The sequence below is a fragment of the Canis lupus genome, chromosome 29 (assembly GCF_003254725.2).
Source record: "Canis lupus dingo isolate Sandy chromosome 29, ASM325472v2, whole genome shotgun sequence".
Lineage (NCBI taxonomy): Eukaryota > Metazoa > Chordata > Mammalia > Carnivora > Canidae > Canis > Canis lupus.
In genome coordinates this window covers 386,035-410,101 of record NC_064271.1, presented here as the reverse complement: position 1 = coordinate 410,101, position 24,067 = coordinate 386,035, and the positions used below count along the sequence as shown (strand labels likewise).

Sequence of the window (24,067 nt, the reverse complement as noted above, 5' to 3'; positions counted from 1 at the left end):
TCTCAAACTAGTAGAATATAGGCAATAGGCAGAAAAGAAAGAACATCTTCACTTGTTTCTGTACCCAACTTCCTGGCCTGGATGGAATGTAAGTCATGGTTTAAGGCTGCCAGATAGAAACTGCTTTGCTCTTACCTGAGGATAAGTTTTAGTAAAACACTGTGGTAATGACACTAGTGTTGAAGGGCTTGAGTTCCAGTGGAAAAATGTAATTTGCTTTTCAGCCCAGTGATTTCTTTTCCCTTAGGTTAGATTATGTCTGTTAGTACATATGTACTTCCACTGCAGTATCATGAAGTTAGACGAGACATTCGGGTGGGTATGCAGAAGATAAATAAAGGACATAATAGGCTGTCTGTCACATTGACTGTATTGCATTTGTTTTGTTCTATTTTTTATGCTGGCTTGATGGGAACACCAGTGTATTTTATTGCTTTTTATGTTTTGTGTATGTATAAAATAATCTTTTGGATTATTTTCAACTTGCTGAAAGGGGCTTCCTGGAACTGTGTTAGTCAACAAACCTGCTTCTTAGGACACTTGTCTTTGTCACTTTGTCTTCAGTGACTTCCTTTGCACTTTCTTTCTCCTCTTATTTTCTGCTTTCTCCTGTTTCCTAACCTTTTTTACTTCACCTCCAGCAGTTCAGTTGTCACCTCAATGAGCATTTCCCAAGTAAGCCTACCCTTACCCTCCTCTACAGTTTCCAGTCTGTTTGTTTCTTTTTTTGAGATTTACTTATTTGAGAGAGAAAGCGCGAGTGCACACGCGAGTTGGGGGAGGGGCAGAGGGAAAGAATCTCTAAGCAGACATCCCCCCAGTGAAAGCAGAGCTCAACACAGGGCTTGGGCTTAGGACCCTGAAATCATGACCTGAGCTGAAATCAAGAGTCAGCTGCTTAGCTGACTGAGTGCTCCCCAGTCTGTATTTCTAACTGCTGTTTAACATTTGCACCTGAGTTTGATAACACAAGCACAGTATGTTCATAGTAAGTTACTGTTACTTAACACTGTTGATTACTCTTCTGTTTCTCAGCTTGAAACCTCTAGGTTATGACTGACACTTCTGTGTTCTGAAATTCTACCTCTGTCAAGTCATCATTGCTAGTTCCTTCAAGGAGTCACAGCCCCCGTTCGTATTTTTGTATTTGTACCATTCTTTTCTCATTTCACTTTGTCATTTTCTTTAATGTTTCCTGCAAGCTGTATCAGCTTTGTTAAATTATATTAATTGTAATTATAATTAAGGATCCGTCTGTACTTTTCTTACTTTGATGCAATGTTCATTTGAGTACATCTGCTTTTAAGGATGAAAATGAAGCTACTGGTGTTTGGGTGATCCCAACCTCAGATCCAGCTGCTAACTTACATCCTGCTAAACCCAAAGATTTTTCAGCTTTCATTAACCTGGTGGAGTTTTGCAGGTATTTTTAAAAGTTCTAATTATTTAAGGGTGGAAATCACCAGTTATTGGCCATAGTATAGGAAAACCACCTATATAGATTTATGAAATGAAATAATAAAGGGCCTAAACTCTAAAATTACTTATATGAACTGTTAAGCTATATCTAAATGTACCAGCTTAGAATTACCATTGTTTTTCTATTTAAAAGATGTGCAGGGAGGGGAAAAAAGGAAAATGAAAATGTTTATGTAATGGAATCATATATCTTTTTGTTATGTCACTTATAACTTTGAAGCTGAATAAAAATATATGATAAAAAATTCTACACTAAGCTTTTAATTTGTTTTTACAGAGACATTCTTCCTGAGAAACATATAGAATTTTTTGAGCCATGGGTATATTCATTTGCATATGAATTAATTTTGCAGTCTACACGGCTCCCTCTCATTAGTGGTTTCTACAAATTGCTTTCTGTTGCTGTGAGAAATGCCAAGAAAATAAAATATTTTGAGGTAAGTGTTTTTTTGTGGGAACATTGAATATTTTTGTGTTTTTTAAGTTGCATGAGTGTGTAAGGGCATTGTAAAATATTATAATATTGCAGTTTTAAAATCTCATTTTACTTTCAATACTTATTAAAACTGATAGTGTCAGTGGCAATTGAGTAACACTGTTAAAAAAGTTAATAGCATTTTCTATTCTGATTTATAAGCACCTGGCTAATAAGGCTAGATTAACAGAGGTTCTTAAAGTGTGGTTCTAGGATCAGCAGCATCAGCATTCCTTTGGAAATCTATGCCTTTTCCAGATTTATCTAATCAGAAACTCTGGGGGCAAGGCCAGCAGTCTGTGCTAACAGACCACCCAGGTGATCTGGTGGCTAGCAACATTTGAGAATAACTGAGTTAGTGTACCTAACACCATAGTCAATTAGAGTGGTCCAATTGGTTAGTTACAAGGAGAGCAGTTCTCTTGGTTCATAGGTTAGAAGTCAGGGAAGGAGAGTGGATTTAGCTAGGCCTCTGGCTTTTGACCAGCCATTCACTTTCCATCTTATGCTTTGTTTCTCACTGGCCTCAGCCTGAAGTGTTATCAGAGCTAATTTTTTTTTCCTCTCTGTACAAGACCTTGGCAAAGTGAAAAATGGATTCACCCCTTAGAAAGAAGACTGGGAACTGCTAGATTAAGACACAGAAATACATGATAATCGTTCGCTTTATTAATTTACTGCTTTTTTCAACAGGGAGTTGGTATGAAGAGTCAGACGCAGGCTCCCAAGGACCCAGAAAAGTATTCTTGCTTTGCTTTGTTTGCAAAATTTGGTAAAGAGGTAACTTTTTAAAGTGATTTATACAGTGTTATCATGGGCTATTTAAAAAGTAAAGTTTGTTGTAAAAAAATCTTAGTAATCATAAATTATGTAATTACTTAAACATTTGTTTGCTTAATCGAGATTGGGATTAAGGGATTAGGAAGTACTAAAAGGAATCATTGTGTTTCAAAAGTCCCTTGAGTTTTCATGGTAAGTTTGAATGATGTCGACTCAAAACTAATAGATTCTTTAGCTCTCCATGTAAAGAGAATTAAGTGCTTCAACAAACGAACTTTTCCTAGAGATCAGTGCTTAATTTGTAAATTAAACCATATCATATAAAAGCCACATGATTACTTTTTATATTTGAGAACAGGGTAAATATTTTTTGTTGAATTTCAAAGTATAGGCTCTATTCAGGTGCACAGCACTGTGTTTCTCTTCTTATTAAGGTAACAGTTAAAATGAAGCAATATAAAGATGAACTTTTGGCCTCCTGTTTGACCTTTATTCTGTCCCTGCCACATGACATCATTGAACTTGATATTAGAGCCTACATTCCTGCATTGCAGGTAGATGCATTGTCTTAAATCCATTTTCTTCATGTAATGTTATGTTTTCTAGAAAACATGGAAATATCAAGGTCTTGCCACTGCAGTCACAGCTGGTGCTTACCCATCAGACACCCCTGGTTCAGGTTCTTCTGCCACATAGTACCTTTGGGACTTAGGATACTTGGTTTGGCCTCTCAGAGCTTCCCTTACAGGTGGATGTGAGGATTGAACCTGTGTATGAAAGTCTGCAGTATAACACCAACTATATAGATTGGTGGTGCTTGTTTTCCCACTAATGACCTGGGATGCACCTACTTACCTCCATCACTGTCTATCAGTAGAAGGCTTTATTCATTAGAAACCAAAACTAATTGGTGTTTTTTCTTTAAATGTTAAGTTCTCTGCATTTCAGCTTACCTTGTTTGTATTAATATGTAGATGGCTTTTAAACTGGGCTTGAGCTATACCCCATTGGCAGAAGTAGGCCTGAATGCCTTAGAAGAATGGTCAGTTTGCATCTGCAAACATATAATTCAGCCCCATTATAAAGACATTTTACCCAGCCTTGACGGATATCTGAAAACTTCAGCTTTATCAGGTAAGGTTTAGAAGAATTGTGATGTGTATCTTAAATAAAATGGCAGTGTAATAACTTTAATAGGACTGTTTGTATTTTTGTAACTTCTAAAATTTGAACCCAACATATTCAAAATATGTTTGATTGAGGTTTTTGTTATTTCTCCAACTTAGTGTAATTGGGATATGAGAAATAACATTGGGACATATAATTGAGGTATTAAACCTGTTATTATTTTATTCACATCCTGCCAAGATTTATAAAATCTTCAAGGGTAAGAGCTCTGTCTTTAATGTCTTGAACTGCTTATAAATCCTAATATAGTGCTTTGCGATAAATACATTGTTAAATGGGAATTAAAACTATAAAAATTCAATAGTAATTTTATAGTTTGTTTTTATTGGTGTTCCAAATATAATTGATGAAGCACTACTGTTAGCCAGTTAAGAATAATTATCATAGTAGAAATAGATTTGAGAAAAGATTCAAAGGAAAAAAAAATCACTGGGCCAGGCAAAAGTATGACCAGTCAAGAAAAGTAGTAATTAGTGTTGAGGAGGCAGATTACTTGAACCAGAATGAACATGGACATTGTTATCAGATGGAGCAAAAAGAAGGATTCAGATTGGAGAAAGACACTGAAATATTGCTGAGAATTGAAACTTCAGTTCCTATCATGAAAAATTTAGTAAATTAAATGGAAAATTAAGTGTTAATTTGTTAAACTTTATCTGTGTAAATCATCTTATTCAACTTAAGTTTTGTTGGTTTGGAAACATTAAGTGGAAGTTGTGTGACACATTTTATTCACTGAGTCTGGTTGGTAAGACACCCTTGATGCATATACAGAGTTCAAGAAGAGTTACAGTTTTGAGAGATTTTTCTGTAATTGCTAGCAGTAACAAGCATTATTTAGAGACCAAAAAAAAATTATTATATATATATATATATATATATATATATATAACATGTATATATATGCTAGTTAATGTTTATAGCTTACTTAGGCTTTTAAAATTCACTTTATATAAAGATTGCTGCTTTTTGAATAAATCACTAAAAATACATGGACTTAGTTTAAAAGAATGAATATATCTAGTAGCAAATGGTATACTTTTTGTTTTCTGGAATTTAGTTCTATTAGCTCATTGAAAAGATTTATGTTTCTTTTGGGGTACCTGGATGGCTTGGTTGGTGAAGTGTCTGACTTCTACTTAGGTCATGATCCCATGATTCTGAGATCTAGTCCTGCATCAGGTTCCCTGCTCAGCGGGGAGTCTACTTCTTCTCTCCCTCTGCCACTCCCCCTGCTTGTGCTCTCTCTGTCTCTCTCTCAAATAAATAAAAATCTTTTTTTTTTTTAATAAAAATCTTTTAAAAAAGGAAGGAAAAGATTTTTTCATCTAAATTTTAATAAGGGAAGATACTTTGATTCTTTTAAGCAAAGGATTTATCTATTCATAAATATATGTACTCTAGATAATTAGAAAATAGGAAAAAACAGTAGGTAAAATTAAATAACAAAAGAAAATCCATAATCTTAAAGACAAGGACTATTTTTTAGTAACATTTTATTTAAAATGTTATCAAACTTTGAGGACAGTTGCATGAGGAGTGACAGACACTCCTATATACTCTTTACCCAGATTCCACAGTAAGGCTTTGTCCCCTTTGCTTTATTGTTATATGTGCTCTTCTTGTATTCTGAGATAATGTGTGTGTGTGTATGTGTGTGTTTATATATAACATTTTTTTCTGAACCCTTTGTGAGTAAGCTGCAGGCACTATGGACAACCTAAATGTTGCAATGTGTATTTTTCTTTCTTTCTTTTTTTTTTTTTAAGATTTTTATTTTATTTAAAAGAGAGTGAGCGAGCATGAGTGTGGAGCCTGACATGGGGCTTGACCCCACGACTCTTGAGATCATGACCTGAGCCAAAACCAAGAGTTGGATGCTTAACCAACTGAGCCACCAAGGTGCCCCTCAGTATGTTTCTTACGAGTGAGAATATTATTTTACACAATCATGGTATCATTGTCAAAATAAGAAAAAATAACAAAGATACATTCTTTTCTAATCTGTAATCCATATATAGATTTCTCAGTTGTCCCATTAATTTCTTTTATAGTTTTATTTCTCCTGGTCCAGAATTCAATCTAGAACCATGTGTTGCACTTAATAGTTAAAATGCCTTAGCATTCTTGAATGTGAGTAGCTCTTTAGCCTTACTTAGTTTTCATGATGTTGACATTTTTGAAGATTATAGGACAGTTGTTTTCAATATGAATCTGTCTGATGTTTTCTCATAATGGGATTCAGTTGTGCTGTTTGGGGAGAAACACCCATAACTGATGCGTGGGTGGCCTCCTCACAACATCATGATGGTATTTGGTGCCATTACCAATCATGTTCATTTTGACTATTTGGTTAGTGAATTTCTGCACCTTCTTTTTCTAAAGTGACTATTTTCCTTTTGTGAGAGTCAGTCATTTGAAATCCTCTTCCTCTCCTCTTCCTAAAGTATTCAGTCCTAAGATCTTTAGGTTGTACAGAGGAAGTTAGGTGTTAAGGTAGTAGTGGTGTTCCCTAGTAACATGAGGAGGACAGCCCTGAGGAGAGCCTGGCATGGGTGTCAGACCTGAAGCAGGGTTGGGAGGGCCCCCACATATTGGGCAGCCTTATAGGGCATGAGGGTCAAAGCAGGGTGCAGAAGGTGACATATGGGGGATTGATCAAATAAATAAAGGTTAATGGAAGCTAGGTTTCTTTTTGTTAGATAAGGCAATTACAAATACAGGAAGAGAAAACTGATTTTTTGACTGATTTTAGTGTGCTGGAGGGGCAGGGCTATGTAGGAACTTTCTCTGGGAATGAAAGTGTTGTTGGATGCTAGGCCTGACACTCTATCTTCCTGGCACCAGCCCTGTGCAGTCTGCCCACCTTGGCAGGCATCCTTCCAAAATGGTACCCACTCCACTGTACTAGCAAATGACCTTGACTGAGGCTAGTGCTCCCCACCCCCAGGTGGCTGCAACCCTGCCACTCCCCTGTGGGCAGCTTCAGCCAGGACTGCCTACCCACCATAAGCTCCTGCCTGTGGGGGCAGCCTGACCACCAGTATATCCAGAATAGTCATAACTGGGCTTCACAGTCAGCAGATAAGATGATCCAGAGGAATGGATCAGTGATCTAAAAGACAGGATTGTGGAAATGACTCAAATAAAATAGGAAAATGACAGGAGAAGAAAAATGAATTTTTATTCTTTTTTTTTTTAAGATTTTATTTATTTGAGAGAGATACAGAGGTAGTCACAGAGATAGAGAGCATGAGCAGGGAGGAGAGGGGGAACCAGGTTCCACATCAGAGAGCCTGATGCGGGGCTCAGTCCTAGGACCCTGGGATTATGACGTGAGCTGAAGGCAGACTCTTAAACAACTCAGCCACCTCGGCACCCCAAAAAATGAAGTTTTAAAAATAAGAATAGTTTAAGGGCTCTTTGGGACAACATCAAGCATACTAACATAGGCACTATGGGAGTCCAGAAGAAGTAGACAAAGGGGCAGAAATTTTACTTGAATAAATAATGGTTGAAAACTTCCCTAACCTGGGGAAGGAAACAGATCTAGGTTCAGGAAGCACAAAGAATTCTAAACAAGATGAACTCAGAGAGGTCCTTAGCAAGCCATATAATTAAACTGGCAAAAAATAAAGATCAAATCTTAAAAGCTGCAAGAGAAAAGCAAATAATTATATAGAAGGAAAACTTCATTAAGTCTATGAGCTGATTTTTCAGCAGGAACTTTGGAGGCCAGGAGAGAGTGGCATGATATATTTAAAGTGATGAATGATAAACAAACCCTGCAATCAAGAATACTCTTCCCAGTGAAGTTATCATTCAGAATTAAAGGAGAGGAAAGTTTCCCAAACAAAAACTAAAGGAGTTTATTACCATTAAACATGCCTTTCCAGAAATGTTAAAGGGACTTTTTTTTTTTTTTTTTTTTTTAATTTATTCATGATAGGCACACAGTGAGAGAGAGAGAGGCAGAGACATAGGCAGAGGGAGAAGCAGGCTCCATGCACCGGGAGCCTGACGTGGGACTCGATCCCGGATCTCCAGGATCGCGCCCTGGGCCAAAGGCAGGCGCCAAACCGCTGCGCCACCCAGGGATCCCTAAAGGGACTTTTTTAAATTAAAGAGCAAAGGCATTAATTCATAACAATTTGTAAAAATATAAATCTCACTAGTAAAGGTAAATACCTTTTGAAGGTAGGGATTAATCACTTTTTAAGCTAATATGAAGGTTAGAAAACAAAAATAGTAAATCAGTGATATTTACAATAATTAAAGGATATGCAAAATAAAGAGATGGAAAATATTAAATTAAAAAACATGGGTGGGGGGGCCAGCCCTGGTGGCTCAGCGGTTTAGCGCCGCCTTCAGCCCAGGATGTGATCCTGGAGATCTGGGATTGAGTCCGGCGTTGGGCTGCCAGCATGGAGCCACCTTCTCCTTCTGCCTGTCAATGCCTCTATCTCTCTCTGTGTCTTTTGTGAATGGATGGGTAAAATCATTAAAAAAAAAAAAAACGGGGGGAGTAATTTTAGATACTTTTAGAGTATGTTCAATCTTAAGTGTGACTCTCAAATTTTTTTTAAAGATTTTGTTTATTTCAGAGAGAGCATGAGCCAGGGGGAGGATGCAGAGGGAGAGGGAGAAGCAGACTCCCTGTTGATGTGGGAGCCCAACATGGGGCTCAATCCTAGGATCCTGAGATCATGACCTGAGCCCAAGGCAAGATGCTTGCCTGACTGAGCCACCCAGGTGCCCCTAGTGACCATCAATTTAAAATAAATGGCTATATGTATATAGGGTGTTCTATATGAACCTCATGTCAACCACAATTCAAAAACCTATAATACACAAAAAATAAAGAGAAAAGACCCCAAATATAACACCGAAAAGTCATCAGTTCACAAGGGAAGAGAACTATAATGCAACCAGAGAACAATGAACGAAATACCTATCAATAATTACTTTGCATGTAAATGGACTAATGCTCCAGTCAGAAGATAGAGGGTGAATAGATGTAAAAAACTAAACAAGACCCATCAGTATGCTGCCTATAATGACTCACTTTATTTTTTTATTTTTTTAAAGATTTTATTTATTTATTCATAGGAGAGACACAGAGAGAGAGAGGCAGAGATACAGGCAGAGGGAGAAGCAGGCTCCATGCAGGGAGCCGGATGTGGGACTTGATCCTTGGGACTCCAGGATCATGCTCTGGGCTGAAGGCAGGCGCTGAACTGCTGAGCCACCCAGGGATCCCTAATGACTCACTTTAAAGATTTTTTTAAAAAATTTATTCATAGAGACAGAGGCAGAGGGAGAAGCAGGCACCATGCAGAGAGCCTGACATGGGACTCTATCAGGGTCTCCAGGATCATGCCCCAGGCTGCAGGCGGCGCTAAACCGCTGCGCCACTGGGGCTGCCCACCTAATAACTCACTTTAGACCAAAAGACAAAAAGACACATACAGACTGAAAGTGAAAAGATGGAAAGATACTTCATGCAACTGGAAATGAAGAAAAAAGAAAAGCCAGGGTAGCAGTACTTATATTGGACAAAATAGACCATTTATTATTTTGTGTTGATTTTTTTTTTCTAAAATGTGAGACAAAATAGCCTTAAAACAAAGACTGTAACAAGAGACAGGCTCATTACATAACCTTAAAGGAACCAATCTAACAAGGGCCGTAACAATTGAAAATAGCTGTGCACCCAACATAGGAACACCTAAAACAAAAAACAACAACAACAACAAAAAAAACATAGGAACACCTAAGAATGTGTAAAGCAAAGATTTACAGATAAAGGGAGAAATTGGCAGTAAAACAGTAATAGTAGTGGACCCCTACTTACCCTAATGGATAAATCATTCTGACAAAAACAAATAAGGAAACTGGCCTTAAATGACACATTGGATCAGATGGACTTAGTAGATATATATGGAACATTCTATCCCAAACCAGCAGAATATGTATTCTTTTCAATTGCTTGTGGAACATCCTCTAGGACATTCTGTAGGATAAATCATGTGTTAGGCCAAAAACAAGTCTCAGTAAATATAAGAAGACTGGAGTTATATCAGCCCTCTTTTCTGACCATAGTAGTATGAAACTAGAAATCAACCAGAAGGGAAAAGAACTGGAACAAACAAACAAGTGGATGCTGAACAACATGCTGATTAAACAACTAATGAGTCAAGGTAGAAAGCAAAGAGAAAATTAAAAAAATACTTTGAGTCAAATGAAAATGGAAGCATAACATTCCAAAGTCTCTGGGACACAGTAAAAGCAATTTTAAGACAGAAATATAGCAGTATAGGGCATCCTCAGGAAATAAGAAAAATCTCAATCTAAACTTACACCTAAAGGAACTAGAAAATGACAAAACACAAACTTAGTAGAAGGAAGGAAATAAAGATCAGAACAGAAATAGAGACAAAAAAACAATAGAAAAGATCAATGAAGCTAAGAGCTGGTTCTTTCGACTCATTGAAAGGAATGGATAAACCTTTAGCTAGACTCACCTAGAAAAAGGAGAGAGACCAAATAAAATCATAAATGAAAGAGAAGCCCCAACTGATACCATGAAAATACAAGGGGTTATTGAGAGACTGCTACAAATAATTACATGCTAATAATTGGACAACCTAGTAGAAATAGATACTTTTTAGTAACATGCAGTCATCCAAGACTGAATTAGGAAGAACTGGAAAACCTGAACAGACCTATTACTGGTAATGACATTGAATCAGTAATCAAAAAACCCTTAACAAACAAAAGTCCAGGACCAGATGGCTTCATAGGTGAATTCTTCCACACATTTAAAGAAAAGTTAGTATCTATCCTCAAACTATTTAAAAAAGTAAAGAAATGCTTTCAGATTAATTCTCCAAGGGCAGCATTTCTTTAATACCACAATCAGACACTACAAAAGAAAATTACAGGTCAACATCCCTAATGAACATAGATGCAAAAATTTACATTAAAATATTAGCAAACTAAATTCAACAATACACTAAAAGATTCATATACAGTGATCAAGTAGGATTTATTCCAGGGATGCAAGGATAATTCAACGTTTACAAATCAGTGTGATATACCACATTGATAAAATGAAGGATAAAAATATGTTCCTCTTAATAGATGCAGAAAAAGCATCTGACATAATTCATCCATTTATGACAAAAAAAAATCTCAAAGTGGGTATAGAGGGAACAAACATACATGATAAATCTATGTATGACAGGCTCATAGCTAACATATTCTGGGAGAAAGCTGAAAGCTTTTCCTCTAAGAGCAACAAGACAGATGTCAGCTCTCCCCACTTTTATTCAGCATGGTACTGAAGTCTTAAGACATAGTAATCAGATAAAAAAATAAAAGGCATCTAGACTGGTAAGGAAGAAATAAAACATGTATAACTGTAACTATTTGCAGATAATAGAAAACCCTAAAGATGCCACTAAAAAAAAAAAACACATCCATAGCAGGATACGAAATTAATATGCAGAAATCTATTGCATTTCTGTACACCAATAAAGAATGTAAGGAATTAAGAAAATTCCATTTACAATTGCATCAAAAAGAATAAAATATCTGAATAAATTTAACCAAAGAGGTAAAAAACCTGTACTCTGAAAACTAAGATGTTGAAAGAAATTGAAGATGGCAAATGGAAAGATATACCCTGCTCATGTATTGGAAGAATTAATATTGTTAAAATGGCTATACTATTTAAGTCTGTACAAATTCAGTGCAGTCTCTATCAAAATATGAATAGCATTTTTCACAGAATAGAATCCCAAAATTTGTTTGAACCACAAAAGACCCCAAATAGCCAAAGCCATCTTGGGCAAGAAAGACAAAGCTGGAGATATCACACTCCCAGATTTCAAATCGTACTACAAAGCATTGGTAATTGAACAGTATTGTATGGCACAAACACACACACATAGATCAGTGAAATAGAATGGAGAGCCCAGAAATAAACCCACATATATGTGGTCATTTAACCTACACTAAGGTAAGAATACACAATGGAGAAAGGATGGTCTCTTAAATGGTATTGGGAAAACCAGAGAGCTATATGTAAGAGAATGAAATTGGACCATATACAAAAATAATCTCAAAATGAATTAGAGACCTAAGTGTAAGATCTGAATTCATAAAGTGCCTAAAAGTAAACGTAAGCAGTAAATTCTTGGACATTAAGCAAGATTTTCTTCTATCACCTCAGGCAAGGACAAAAAAACAAACATAAGCACAACCTTAAATTGTTCTCCCTGAAGGACTTAATGAAATCAAGACTTTTTCAAAGTAATACTAAGTAATACATCTTCGATGTTATGCATGTTAGCATGATCTTCAAGTCAGTAGGTCTTAAATAGTTTTCACTTTTAATATGGTAATTATTGCTGGTTCTAATCCACATAAGCAAAGATCTGTGCAGGTTCTACTAAGTCCCAACTGTAAAAAGCTGTCCACACTGAGAAGCCTGAGTTTATGAGAAAACTACTTTTCTTCCTTGAAAAGCAAGAGCACACCCAGAATTGTATTTCTGCAGTATTGCTGCTATGGTAGCTTCAACAGCTCATTGCATACAACTCATTACAAACATTTTTTTTTTAATTAAGAAAACTTGGATGGATAATTGAGAATTGTCTTCCACACTCACAAACTTTCTCAGACTCCCAGAGCTTGTGAGCATATGTCACCATTGTCTGCAGCCGCATGTATCCTTATCCAACACATTCGTTATTTAGCATGATCCCAAGGTTGTGCCTTGTTACATTCTATAAAAACAAAAGCAAATGAACTTAAAAATTCGATCTGTTTCAGATTTTATTTTACTGAGAAATTATCTGGGTGTGCAATGATATTCTATTAATTTGCTCAATCCGAGGTTTCAGGTTACCTATAGAGCTTAGAAATTAACAGGTTTTGTGCTACAAAGTATAATACTGGAGAAATAAAAAGTTTGTCCAAATCATGATTTAGTTTATTTATTTTAAAGATTTTATTTATTTATGCATGAGAGACAGAGAGAGAGGCAGGGACACAGGCAGAGGGAGAAGCAGGCTCCATGCAGGGAGCCTGAAGCGAGACTCAATCCTGGGTCTCCAGGATCACACCCTGGGCTGAAGGCAGTGCTAAACCGCTGAGCCACCGGGGTTGCCCAATGATTTAGTTTAGTTGAATGTAAATTCATGACATTTTTCATAAAGTAAAAGGTAGGACTGTTTGTGATGATGAAAAAGTTCTGGAGGTGGGTGGTGGTGATGGTTAGGCAACATTGTGGCTGTTTTTTTTTTGTGTGTGTGTGGCTGTTATTAATACCACTTAATTGGTTAAAAGAATACATTTTATGTTATGTATCTTTTCCTGCAATAAAAAGTATTTGAGTAATATGTTAGCATACTGACTTGGTAAGCCTGGATAAGTATATCCAAGTAGAATAATATGTACACTTGTATTATACTTAACACTGATAGAAAAAAAAAATTTGAGTTTAAACCAAAATTATTAAACTTGTCTCATTTACCAAAAATGTGCCTTATTATGTAATGTGAATTCCTCAGATGTTTTAGTTTTTCTAAGATTTCTTTTTAAATTATGGCACATTTGAAGCGTTATGGTTAATGCTGAAAGCATTTTCACAGAAGTAGCAGAACATTAATTTTACCTGTATAAAACACAACAGAGCTCTTTGAAGAGCTAGTCTAATCTATTATCTAATCTATTAATCTAATCTATTAATACCCTCCAAATGTAGGAGAACATTATACGCAGAGGGAGAAGTAAAGGTCTTTGTCAGTTCAGGTACATAGATACAGTAACTGGTAAAGAGCATATTGCTTCAGTTCTGAGATCTGAGTCATAGCTCAAGAGATACAAAAGCAAGACAAAACACTAACCAATCTAGATATTGGAAAAGAGAGCTGTTTTTTCCAGTATCTGAAATTCTGAACTAATTTGAGTTCAAAGAAAACCCCAAAGAATGAAACAAAAACAAGCAAAGAAAACCCCGATCCTCTTTTCATCTCTGGCCCATCAGAGAGTAGGTCTCTAACATCTGTACATAAGAGGTCACCAGATGACAAGTATATTCTTAGTTATTCCTCCCACCCATGGAGACTAGTTTATTGGGCAAACCAAAAGAACAAAATTGTAGAAAGGAGAACTAGGCAAATGGCAGAGGTAAAGTTTTGTTTGGTATTCATTCCTGGAGCCAAGAAAAGATGTGCTGGGATTAAACCATCCATGAGGTATCTTCCAGCAAAGCAGCTGACCTAGCTCTGTCAGCCCACTGGGCATCTCCAGAACTAGTGAAAAATAACTTTATAGCTTCGAAATTGTGACTCCAGACTCGTATAAAGTGTACATGTGTCAAAGATTTTATTTAACCAATAGAAATAAAAGAACTAGTAAAATGTTACAGTTGGCTTCTATAACCTGAATCTAATCATGAGAAAACATTAGACAAATCCAAATAGAGGGACAGTATACAAAATTCCTGGCATATAACTTTTTAAGTGTTCCAATTATGAAATTCAAGGGAAGACGAGAGAACTGTGTCAGTTTAAAGGATACTAAAAAAAAACAGGACAACTAAATAGGACATGTGGTTCTGAACTAAAGACATTAGGATGATTGCTGGAATCTGAATGGGGCTGAGATTAATTGTGGGCCATGTCTCAAGATGAGTGTCTGGATTTGGATAGTTGGTGTGGCTGTCACATAGGACAATGTCCTTGCAGGAAACACACTAAAGTATTCAGGGGTAGTAGGGCATCATGTTGGTAACTTACTCTTAAGTGGTTCAGGAAAGAAAAGTTTTGTACCATATTTTAAAATTTTCTCTAAGTTTATGATCATTTAAAAAAAATTACAAGGAGATACTTTACAGCTGTAAGTATTCTTGCTCTTCATTGAGTTTTCACCATAATAGTTTTAGTGTCCTTTGATTATTCTTCCTGAATCGATTAATGCTATGATGGTTGCAAAATAGTGATTCTCTAACTCCATCATTCCTTTATACTACTTGGCATTCTACTGTAAGAAGTAACTTTCTTTTCAGATCTATTTTTGTTAGTAGGGACTTATGGATTCTAATTTTTCCAATGGCTCTAATCTTTTATTATTATTAATTTTGAAGCTCAGATTGTTCCAGATTTAGCTTTCATGTAAAGAACGGGGGCTGGCTGCTTTTCTTCAAGCAGCTCCTTACTTCTGGAACTACATGGTGATTCAGGCTCCTCTTAGAAATACAGGTCTGCCCAATCTCTGAAGTTAGTCACTTCTCCAAGGAACCATGTTTCTTTTAGTAGACAATGATATTTAAAACCAGGGCAACCACTATAATTTCTTTTTTTTGTAGAAACTTAATATTCTAACCATAATTAAAATTAGGATTTTAATGCCTCTTTTTAGCAATATTGTGTGTTCTTCCAAGTATGTATCAAAAATATGAGTGAATGCTATTTAAAATTGATTTTTGTTTACTGTTGATAGATGAGACCAAGAATAATTGGGAAGTGTCAGCACTTTCTCAGGCTGCCCAGAAAGGATTTAACCAAGTTGTGTTAAAGCATCTGAAAAAGACAAAGAACATTTCATCAGTAAGAAAACCCTTGTATTTTCTTTACCTTAAACAATGCAGAGATAAGATTCTAATGCTTATGAAAAGTAGGTATCTTAGTTTAAAATGTTATTCATATATGTTAATAACACAGAAATAATTTCAATATATTTTTAGCTATAAAAATGTAAGAAATATTAACTATTTGGTCTGTCGTCTTGATCTTATTTTCTTGTTTGCTTCTCAGATGTATTTAGTGGATAGTAAAAAGTATGTTTCATATTTAATAAGCAATCAGAATTTTGATATGGATATGTAAGATTGATTCTTTTACATATAAAATTTAAAATACATCATTTTGTCAAGTTTCATTCATGCCAGTTTTTGTGTTTTTTTGGTGACGATTTTTTGAGGTTTTTGAGATGTGGCATATTATTGGAAAAAATAAAGAGAAAACAGTATAGAGAAAATATGTATTTTTCAGGTATTAAGTAAAAACTAAAATTTGAAAACCTTTTAATTTCTAGAACTGATAATGCAAGTTTAGGGTAAATTCTTTCCACCTCGTTATCTTTGACAGCTTTTGATTGAAAGACTGCATAGAACTGGAAATGGCTCTCAAATATATTTAAATTATGTTATTACATATAAATAAAGCAAGATAAAATTACTTGAGTATATCGAGTTTTGCAAATAAAATTTCTTTACAGATACACAATCCCTTATTCTCTAAAAGAGTGGTTCTTGAAGTAAAGAACCCTGTGGATTCCAGAGTATGAGGCCAAAACTATTTTTAATTTTTACTCATTTACATTTGCACTATGGTGTAATGATCGGTACCACTGTTGGTTCCTTAGCACTTTATTAAATCTTGATCCTTGAACTTGTCTTTTTAATGTTCTGTGCGATGAAACAGGAAGTATACATAAAGCAGTCTGCTGCATAGTGCAATGTGACAGTTGTCTTCAGGAAAAACACTTTTGTGATGCTTTGAGCTGTGAGCTCATGTAGCCACTCTTTTCATGAATACTATTTTTACTTTAAAGAACAACTGACAAGACAAACTGTGGCTATTTAGGATTAGGCAGAGATTTTATCTAAAATAGAGTGAGCCTGTCACTTCAAAGAAAACATTTGAGAGTATTTGTTGCCAATGGCAAAATTCAAGTTTTATAAACACAAATTAAATTTTAGAAAACTTGAAACCATCATCATGAGCTTGACAGCTTCTTAATACTTAAAGATTTTTCTGAAGAGATTGGTGATATTAATGAATGTGATTTTTTTTGCATATATAATGAAATGTGGGAACATTTGGAAGATCTGCATAACCCAGTAAACCAATATTTTCAGATGACCAGTACATTATGTTACCAAATCATGTATGGATAGAAAAATCCACTCAAAGTGCAAGATAGGCCAGTGATTTTAATATAGCAGATTATGTAAAATTCATTGGTAAGGTTTCACATTCCACATTGTGACTAATATTTAAGAAATTAATATTTGTTCAGTTTTAGAGTAGTATCAAAGAATAACCATGGTTATCTAAAAAGACTATTAAAATGCTGCTCTCTCTTCCAAGTATGGCCCAAACAGCATATCAGCCTAGTTGTTTTTTAATGATCCAGACAGTAAAGAGATTTATACAAATGTGAAAGTGTCAGTTTCCTGAGGTTTTTAATTCTTTTTGGAAAACATACTTTTCCTTAAACTATGTTATTTGTTAACATGTAATGGGTTTTGTATTTTAAAATACAATAATACCCAATCATGCCAAGGTTTTAACCTCTAGTATGATAAATATTAATAAACATGGCCCACTTTAAACAAAAGTTCTTTGGGGAACCTCAGTATTTTTTAAGGGTGAGTGGTCCTGCCAATACTTTGAAACTTGGATATCTGATTACAAAATTATAGGAGATGTGACTTCTTTTCATGAATTTGCAATAATATTAACAGCAGTATTGTGTAAGATATAATGAACTATTGAGAGACATTAATAACAGAGAGGGTCATAAAACAGTTTGTTTTTTCCTCTCATAATTCTCTTAATTTTTAACCCTCTTATCATCACATATATATCATTGTTCAAATTTCCAGAATGAAGCACTGTCTTTAGAAGAAATAAGGATTAGAGTAGTACAAATGCTTGGCTTTCTAGGAGGACAAATAAACAAAAATCTCCTAACAGGTAAAGATTCCTTTAAAATAAATTTACCTCTGTAGATGTATTTGTACTTTAATTTGAGTGTATAAAGATCGTAATATATTCTGGTATTTGCTCTTGTATGTGATTTATATATTTTCAAGTAAGGTTACAAAGAATAGTATTTTGCCTAATGAAATGCTTTGACTATACCCATGCAATCTGGATAATTTACTACTAGTTGGGAAAATATTCTAGCCTGATTTGTTAAGCACATTTCCCGTTTTTTTTTTTTAATAATAAATTTATTTTTTATTGGTGTTCAATTTGCCAACATACAGAATAACACCCAGTGCTCATCCCATCAAGTGCCCACCTCAGTGCCCGTCACCCAGTCACCCCGTCACCCCCACCCCCTGCCCACCTCCCCTTCCACCACCCCTAGTTCGTTTCCCAGAGTTAGGAGTCTTCCATGTTCTGTCTCCCTTTCTGATATTTCCCACTTATTTTTCCTCCTTTCCCCATTATTCCCTTTCACTATTATTTATATTCCCCAAATGAATGAGACCATATAATGTTTGTCCTTCTCCGATTGACTTACTTCACTCAGCACAATACCCTCCAGTTACATCCACGTCGAAGCAAATGGTGGGTATTTGTCGTTTCTAATGGCTGAGTAATATTCCATTGTATACATAGACCACAGCTTCTTTATCCATTCATCTTTTGAAGGACACCGAGGCTCCTTCCACAGTTTGGCTATTGTGGACATTGCTGCTAGAAACATCGGGGTGCAGGTGTACATTTTCCGTTTTGAAACAGAATCCAACTTGACACTTTTAAAAAAAATATTAAACATTGTGTCAGGAATTCAAAGTTAATCTTTTTGAAAATCTGATACTCTTAATATTTAGATATCTTTCAAGTGTTTGTGATCAGAATCAACATTTTAAATGAGTAGAAATTCATCTGTATTTTTAGTTTTGAAATTTCATATTAAGTACACTAGTGACTTTTGTTTTGTTTTTTTTTTTTTTTTTTTTTTTTTTCTTCACTAGTGACTTTTGGTAATTTAGGAAGTTAGAAACTATATTAGGAAAATAAGTGTTGCAAAGGGGAGATTTTTAATAAAAATACTGTTCATTTATCATTTTCCCACATAACACCTAAAATAATTCTTACTGAAAATAGAAATGAAATATTCTAGACTGTTCAAATTGTTTAAAAATAATTTCACTTTGAGCTGAAGTTAGAAATAGTTTGTCAGTGATTTGTAATGTTGTAATTATATGTCTAAAGTAAAACAAAACAGAAAAGGAAAGATGAACAACATGCTTAATTTAAAACTATAAAAAGAATTCTGCTTTCATAAATGAATCATAGAGCAATTGGTATTAGAAAGATTTTGAATGAAAACATGCTCTTCTTGATTTATTTCAACAGCCACATCCTCAGATGAAATGATGAAGAAATGTGTGGCATGGGACAGAGAAAAAAGACTCAGTTTTGCTGTACCATTTATAGAAATGAAGCCTGTCATTTATCTGGATGTGTTCTTGCCTCGGGTCACAGAATTAGCTCTTTCAGCTAGTGACAGACAAACTAAAGTACTATTATTTTTCATTACATGTCACTTAGAATCTATGCTTTTTTTTTTAATATTTTATTTATTTATTCATGATAGAGAGAGAGAGGCAGAGACACAGGCAGAGGGAGAAGCAGGCTCCATTCAGGGAGCCCGACATGGGACTCGATCCCGGGACATCAGGATCACGCCCTGGGCCGAAGGCAGACGCTTAAACCGCTGAGCCACCTGGGCTGCCCCGAATCTATGCTTTTTAAAACCTGAATTTGGTGGGAAATAGATAACATATTTCAGCCATTCCAATATCATTAATTTTGTACTTTCCATAATATGATAGTTAGATAATGATTCAGTTATTAGAAGTAGTTGTCACTGATAAAAAGTAAATGTTATCTTAATGGGAAATAACTTTGTAAAACATTAATATACCAAAAAACTGTTCATAATAGAAAATACAGTAGAAAGGACATTTAAAAGTGATTTCCAGCCTGTGCACCATTATCTCTTTAACCTGGGAGATCAGAAACAGGTAATCTCAGGTTTTTATGAAACTGATTTGGAAATTTCCAAAGTGCTGTAAAAAAACATATACTAAAAATGAAGGTTGAAGATGTGTTAACAAATGAAGCAAAGGCCTGTCATCATGGCATCAATGAAATAGCTAGTACCACTTTGTTTAAATCTTTTAAGATTCAGTTCTTACCTCTTGGATATACAGAGGGTTAATTTTACACAAGTACTACCTCCAGTTACTTTATATTTGGGGTGCTGGTTATCTGCAAAAATTTTTCTTTTTAAAGGGCTAAATTGAGGAAAATTTCAAAGTATTCTTCCCTTGTAAACCTGGAAGCTTAAACTGTGTTGAACTCCTGGTTTAATTTAGGTTGCAGCTTGTGAACTTTTACACAGTATGGTTATGTTTATGTTGGGAAAAGCCACTCAGATGCCTGAATGTGGTCAGGGATTCCCACCCATGTACCAGCTCTACAAGCGAACTTTTCCTGTGCTACTTCGACTTGCATGTGATGTAGATCAAGTAAGTGAATAATTTTGAATCTGACACAGTTGTAAAACTTAAAAAAAAATTGGGCCTAGGTCAGTGATCATCAAAGTTTGCTGCAGTTTGGAATACTCTGAGGATCTTAAAATAAATACTGCTGTTGGCTCCTGCCCATTCTGACTGATTTAATTTCTCAGGGGTTTGATCTGAGGATTGGGACTTTTATTTTATTTTTATTTTTTAAAGGTTTTATTTATTTATTCATGACAGACACAGAGAAAGAGAGAGAGAGGCAGAGGGAGAAGCAGGCCCCATGCAGGGAGCCTGACATGGGACTCGATCCCAGGTGTCCAGGATCACATCCGGGGCCGAAGGCGGCGCTAAACCACTGAGCCACCGGGGCTGCCCTGATTGGGACTTTTAAATGCTCTCCTGACAGTTTTTAATGTGCCACAATTTGGGAATGAATCACTGATCTAGTTAAGTTACTGATAGTATAGGTGTCTAAAACTCAATTGGCAGTCTCCCCTCATGTAGGGACTTAGAGTCTCAAGTAGTGAAGAAGAGATAAGTAACCATGTACAAGATTGGAAATTGTTGATAAATGACCTCTTCCTGATGAATTTGTGGCAAATTCTCCATTGCTGCAATGAAGCAGAAAATAAGTAGAATTCTCGGTTCATTCGAGGAAGCTAGTATATCTCTGACACTAGGGTGCACACATAAGAGAGGAAACTAAAAAGAAAGACTGATTTGTAAATATAGATGGAAAATTCTTCACTATGTATAAAGGAGTATAATCCAGCAATGTATTAAGATGTGCCGTGATTCAGTAGGATCTTTGTTTAAAACTGGAAATTTACCATGGAATCAGATCAGAAGCAGTGATTGTTTCCATAGAAGCCTAAATGGTATTTGTCCTGCTAAACTAGGAATAGTTTGATCTTATCTTTAATACAATCAAGAATGTCTTCTTGAATGCTAGAGCCAAATCATCCCCAGGCATGAAACACTAATGCTGCCTTCCTTGTGCTTAAGCCAGGACAGAAGCCCAAAGTTAGAAGTGAGTTGGCCTGTTAAGGGGCACCTCCAGCACCTACCAGAACAGTGCCTGCAGTGTGGGTGGTTGCTCAGTATTACTTCATGTGCATTTACTTAGTTACGTGCAGTGGTTAGTATTTGGGCCTCTCACCAGGCTGTGAATTCCCTGTGGACATGTCAGACAGTAGAAAGGAAGAATTTTTATTTTGAATATAATTTTTTTATTAAACCTGGAAAGCCCAAGAATATCAGCTGATAAACTCGAAGAATTAAAGGAGGAAGCTGATGGATTACAAAACAAAACACATATATATATCAGTATTCTCATATATGTATATGTATATATACAACCTTGAGATCATGACCTGAGCCTAAATCAAGAGCCAGATGCTCCACTAACTGAGCCGGTCAGGCACCCCAGTATTCTCCTATGTCTTAAATATTAGTACTGGCCACTTGGAAGATATGTCTACAGCATCTCACTCATAGCAGTATGAAATATATATACAAAATGTCTATAAATAAATGTCAATACACCAGGCAGATGTATATTTTATGAATACAAAATGAGCGTGCTCTATACTTGAGATAGAAGAGTCATTATTGAAAAAAATGCCAGTTCTTCCCAAATCAGTCAGTAAGTTTGGTATCATTACAGCAGAAAGCCCAGAGTTAATTTCATTTTAACCCAAAAAGTAATCTGAAAGAATAATTGCTTGAACCTAACCGAGAAAAAAAATTTTTTTTTAATTTTTAAATTTTATTTATTTATTTATGAGAGACACAGAGAGATTGAGGCAGAAACACAGGCAGAGGGAGAAACAGTCTCCATACAGGGAGCCCAATGTGGGACTCAATCCTGGGTCTCCAGGATCACACCCTGGGCTGAAGGCAGCACCAAACCGCTGAGTCATCTGGGCTGCCCAAGAAAAAATTTGAATGTATAGAACACTAACCTTTGCTTTTAGCAAAAGGTTGCCTTTTGCCTTAGCAAATGTTAAAATGTAAATTATAGTAGGATTGAACTTGGCATGGATAGATCAGTGGGAGGAGAATCTCTTAGCTGCCAAGTGGACCTATGTGCATACGTAAAGATTGTATATATGGTAGAAGAGGCTTTTTAAGTTAGAAATGGATCATTTAGGGGATCCCTGGGTGGCTCAGTGGTTTAGCGCCTACCTTTGGCCCCAGGGCGTGATCCTGGAGTCCCAGGATCGAGTCCCACATCGGGCTCCCTGTATGGAGCCTGTTTCTCCCTCTGCCTGTGTCTCTGCCTCTCTCTCTCTGTATCTCATGAATGAATAAATAAAATTAAAAGAAAAAGAAATGGATCATTTAATCATATTAGGCCAGTTGACTAACATGAAAAATTAATTTCCAATTAAGAGAAGGAAAAACAAACTATAAATATATTACAGAAAAATGTAATGTTATAGCATGTCTGTATATCTTTGGATTGGGATGGTCTTTTTCATTGGTAAAATATGTTATTTAATATAGAAATACATGAAGCTAAAAATGAATCTCCATCTCATCACCCCTTCCCCATTCTTATTCCTCTGAAAAAGCCGCTTTCTCCTCTGCTGAAATTTTGGTGCATATATGCCCAGATCTTTGTAAAAACGTGTTTTTACAAACATGTGTATATGTTTTATTTATAAAAAGGATCATTGCATTAAAAAACTCTTTTATTTTTTTTTTTTTAATATTTTTTTAAACTTTTATTTATTTATGATAGGCACACAGTGAGAGAGAGAGAGGCAGAGACACAGGCAGAGGGAGAAGCAGGCTCCATGCACCGGGAGCCCGACGTGGGATTCGATCCCGGGTCTCCAGGACCGCGCCCTGGGCCAAAGGCAGGCGCCAAACCGCTGCGCCACCCAGGGATCCCTAAAAAACTCTTTTATGTACAAAATATAATTTCTGCTACTTGGATGAATTTTGTTATCATTATGTTATAAGCATCCTTCCGGGATCCCTGGGTGGCGCAGCGGTTTGGCGCCTGCCTTTGGCCCAGGGCGCGATCCTGGAGACCCGGTATCGAATCCCACATCAGGCTCCTGGTGCATGGAGCCTGCTTCTCCCTCTGCCTGTGTCTCTGCCTCTCTCTCTCTCTCTCTCTGTGTGACTATCATAAATAAATAAAAATTAAAAAAAAAAAAAAAAAAAAAAAAAAAGCATCCTTCCATGTCTTTCCCTACAGTTTGTATAGAAAGGGAGATTTTCCTACAAAATATGGAATATAGGTATATAAAAGAAAAATGTTAATGTCCTGATAGTTTTGACTCTATAAATGTTTAAAAATGCTGAATGGCACAAAACCCACAACTTATATATATATATATATATATATAATGTAGGGAAATTTTTTTTACAAATTCTTCTGAAGATAAAAGAGTTTTAAATGGGCAAATAGATAAAGAACAAAAATAGGCAGCTTATAAATGAAGAGATACATATGGCCACTGAAAGATATTTTTAAATATTTTCATCTTTTTAGTAAACAAGGAAATTCAAATTTACATCTATTGTCAAATATTTTAAAAATTGCAAGTGCTTAATGTCGAACATGTGGGTAAAGGACTTTGGGAGATGTGGCTTTTAAGAATGTGGGTGGGCACAGGCTCTTTGTGGGCAGAGCAAAAGGCTGGGTGACCTGCAGCCCTAGTCTAGCACTCTCTTACTAGAGTTGTGCTCAGAACAGTGCATGTAACTTTTCAGTGATTTCTTCCTAACAGAAATACCTGCATTCTAACAATAGGATTTGGGCAACTGGATCACGGTATCTATAT

The 24,067-nt window shown here is 35.8% G+C and overlaps 1 protein-coding gene across 8 annotated transcripts in view; it reads left to right on the top strand.

The window, feature by feature from the left end:
* Window positions 1-24,067, top strand: part of PRKDC (protein kinase, DNA-activated, catalytic subunit) — a 221,645-nt gene that overhangs the window by 18,424 nt on the left and 179,154 nt on the right. For 7 of the 8 annotated variants that reach the window (XR_004810577.2, XM_049103971.1, XM_025477683.3 and 4 more), the window contains exons 17-25: window positions 1,308-1,423; window positions 1,757-1,916; window positions 2,648-2,734; window positions 3,169-3,288; window positions 3,709-3,868; window positions 15,434-15,540; window positions 17,604-17,694; window positions 19,093-19,256; window positions 20,118-20,270. Coding sequence is in view for 7 of the 8 variants with exons in the window: in XM_049103971.1 (XP_048959928.1) it covers window positions 1,308-1,423; window positions 1,757-1,916; window positions 2,648-2,734; window positions 3,169-3,288; window positions 3,709-3,868; window positions 15,434-15,540; window positions 17,604-17,694; window positions 19,093-19,256; window positions 20,118-20,270 (1,158 nt within the window). In the remaining variant the exon portion in view is untranslated. The remainder of the gene's footprint in view (window positions 1-1,307; window positions 1,424-1,756; window positions 1,917-2,647; window positions 2,735-3,168; window positions 3,289-3,708; window positions 3,869-15,433; window positions 15,541-17,603; window positions 17,695-19,092; window positions 19,257-20,117; window positions 20,271-24,067) is intronic. The other variant, XM_025477681.3, reaches the window with a different exon arrangement.